This window comes from Sceloporus occidentalis, unplaced genomic scaffold (assembly GCF_023333645.1).
Source record: "Sceloporus occidentalis isolate IW3139 unplaced genomic scaffold, rSceOcc1.0.p SCAF_5, whole genome shotgun sequence".
In the NCBI taxonomy this organism is placed as follows: domain Eukaryota; kingdom Metazoa; phylum Chordata; class Lepidosauria; order Squamata; family Phrynosomatidae; genus Sceloporus; species Sceloporus occidentalis.
The window spans coordinates 68328061-68329868 of NW_028316985.1; the positions used below are offsets into that span (position 1 = coordinate 68328061).

The 1808-nt window shown below is 45.5% G+C and overlaps 1 protein-coding gene across 1 annotated transcript; it reads right to left on the reverse strand.

Moving 5' to 3' along the window:
- Positions 1–621: 621 nt before the first annotated feature.
- On the reverse strand, positions 622–1587 carry LOC149312281 (A-kinase anchor protein 4-like). The gene has a single exon (XM_089527186.1). It carries the CDS (start codon positions 1585–1587, stop codon positions 622–624), a length of 966 nt encoding a protein of 321 aa, XP_089383312.1.
- Positions 1588–1808: the final 221 nt, after the last annotated feature.

Here is a 1808-nt window from a genome sequence, read left to right on the forward strand (position 1 = left end):
CTCTTCCCCCAGGCCAGTCTGTAAAGGCCCTCAGTCAAGGAAGCCACAGCCCTGAGTCTGCAAGATCGAAGTAGGACTGTTGATAACACGATGACTTGGAGGTCTTTCATTCATAGGGTCACCATAATACAAAGTCCACTTGACAGCAATTAATAACAACAAAACCTTGGATAGTTCATTTAAAGTTCTAATACCCAAAATATAAAAGCCACCAGCAGCCATGTGTCCTATTATCAGCTGTTCAACTAGAACGGTATACACCATACCCAGCCATCCTGTCTCCTACTCATCACCCAAACATACACTGGACACAAAAGTAGGTCTTGGGCCCTCCCCACCCCTCAGCCAGCAAAAGCACAAACATCTGCCTAGGCATGTGCTATCAGGCTCTACTTATTTGTCAATCACCATTGAACTGATTATCAAAATAGACACTCTCACCAGTGCTCACTTTAAAAAAATGTGTTTTATTGATGATCTTGCCCAGCAACCATGTGACTGATCCATTGTAGTCAGTGAATTGTTGCTTGTAGCTGTCTTGAGACATCGGGTGGAATATGAAAGCATGCTTTAAAGGTGTCTATGCTGGGCTAAGGCAGTATGAGAGAGAAGACTGGGTTCTTACAAGTTGGCATGTAGCCAGCGTATCAGTCCACACTGAGGCCTTTTCCCCATTGCTTCCTCCATCTGTGCTCTTTCAAGATACATCATTACCTTGTGAAGGACATCTCCCACACTGTAGCCCTTATTGGTTGCTTTTTGAGCCAGCCGAGGAAGGTCAGACAGCTCTCCTTCTCTATCATTCAAGAAGGTCAGGTTGGGCACATTGAACTGAGAAGCCACCATCCACTGGAGAACAGCCTGCAGCTCCTTGTTCAAAGAGTCACTTGCACCATTCTGGTTAGTCACAATCACCCCATTTGAACCCAACTGCCTCATAGTTGATCTTACTATCGAAGCTTTCTTGGTTCCTCCTAAACGGTGTGATGAGTTACCATATTGCTTGTGGGATGTATCACCACTACCTAAATTGGAGCCATTGCCCCCAGACTCTAAAAGACACAACTTGGTCATGGACTTCACCAGTTGGTCAATATCCAGGAGATCCATAGGATTCGTGCTGCCGTACATCTCCTGGGCACCACCAGTTAGTTTTGGAACAGGCTTCATCTTCTGAAATCTGTTCTCAGAAAGTGGAGCCTGTCTAGGGCCCCTATTTGGGCTGCTGGAACTTTCCTCTGCATTGGTCACAGCTTCACGCATGACTTTCTGGATGGTTGATGTGAGGATGCTTGAAAGATCTTCCTTTCTTGATTCTTGGTGCCGAGGTTCCTGCCGTCCTCCTCGTCTTGAAGGACTCACATTTGGGAACTTGGCACCTATGGTGGCTCCTGCCCTCTCAAAATTAGAATCATGACGGTTATAGCCAAGTGAAAGATTATTTGACTTATTAACTCCACCTTGTTTGGTTTTGTCCAGTAGCTGCTTCTGTATCTTTGATATTGCAGTATCGATAATGTGTTTTGCACACTCATCCATTGAAATGAGCTGTTCTAGACCTCTGCTTCCAGAAGGATGAGGTTCCATTTGTCGATTTCCCTTTTCCTTTCCATGGCTATGGCTATACATGTTGCTGTTCTGACTGCTGAGCTGTTTTGATGATCTTGCCAGATTCAAGATGTTGTCTGCTCTCTCAGCTTTCTGTGCTCTTCTGCTGGTTTCTGATGTATACCTGTCTGGTCATACCGTTTCCATGGTGTCATGGTGGCATAGAGGGTGACATCACAAAGCACAGTGTATTACCCAGC

Excerpts from the sequence above, each read along its gene's own strand:
- LOC149312281 (XM_089527186.1), bottom strand. The coding sequence starts at position 1,587 with ATGGAACCTCATCCTTCTGGAAGCAGAGGTCTAGAACAGCTCATTTCA.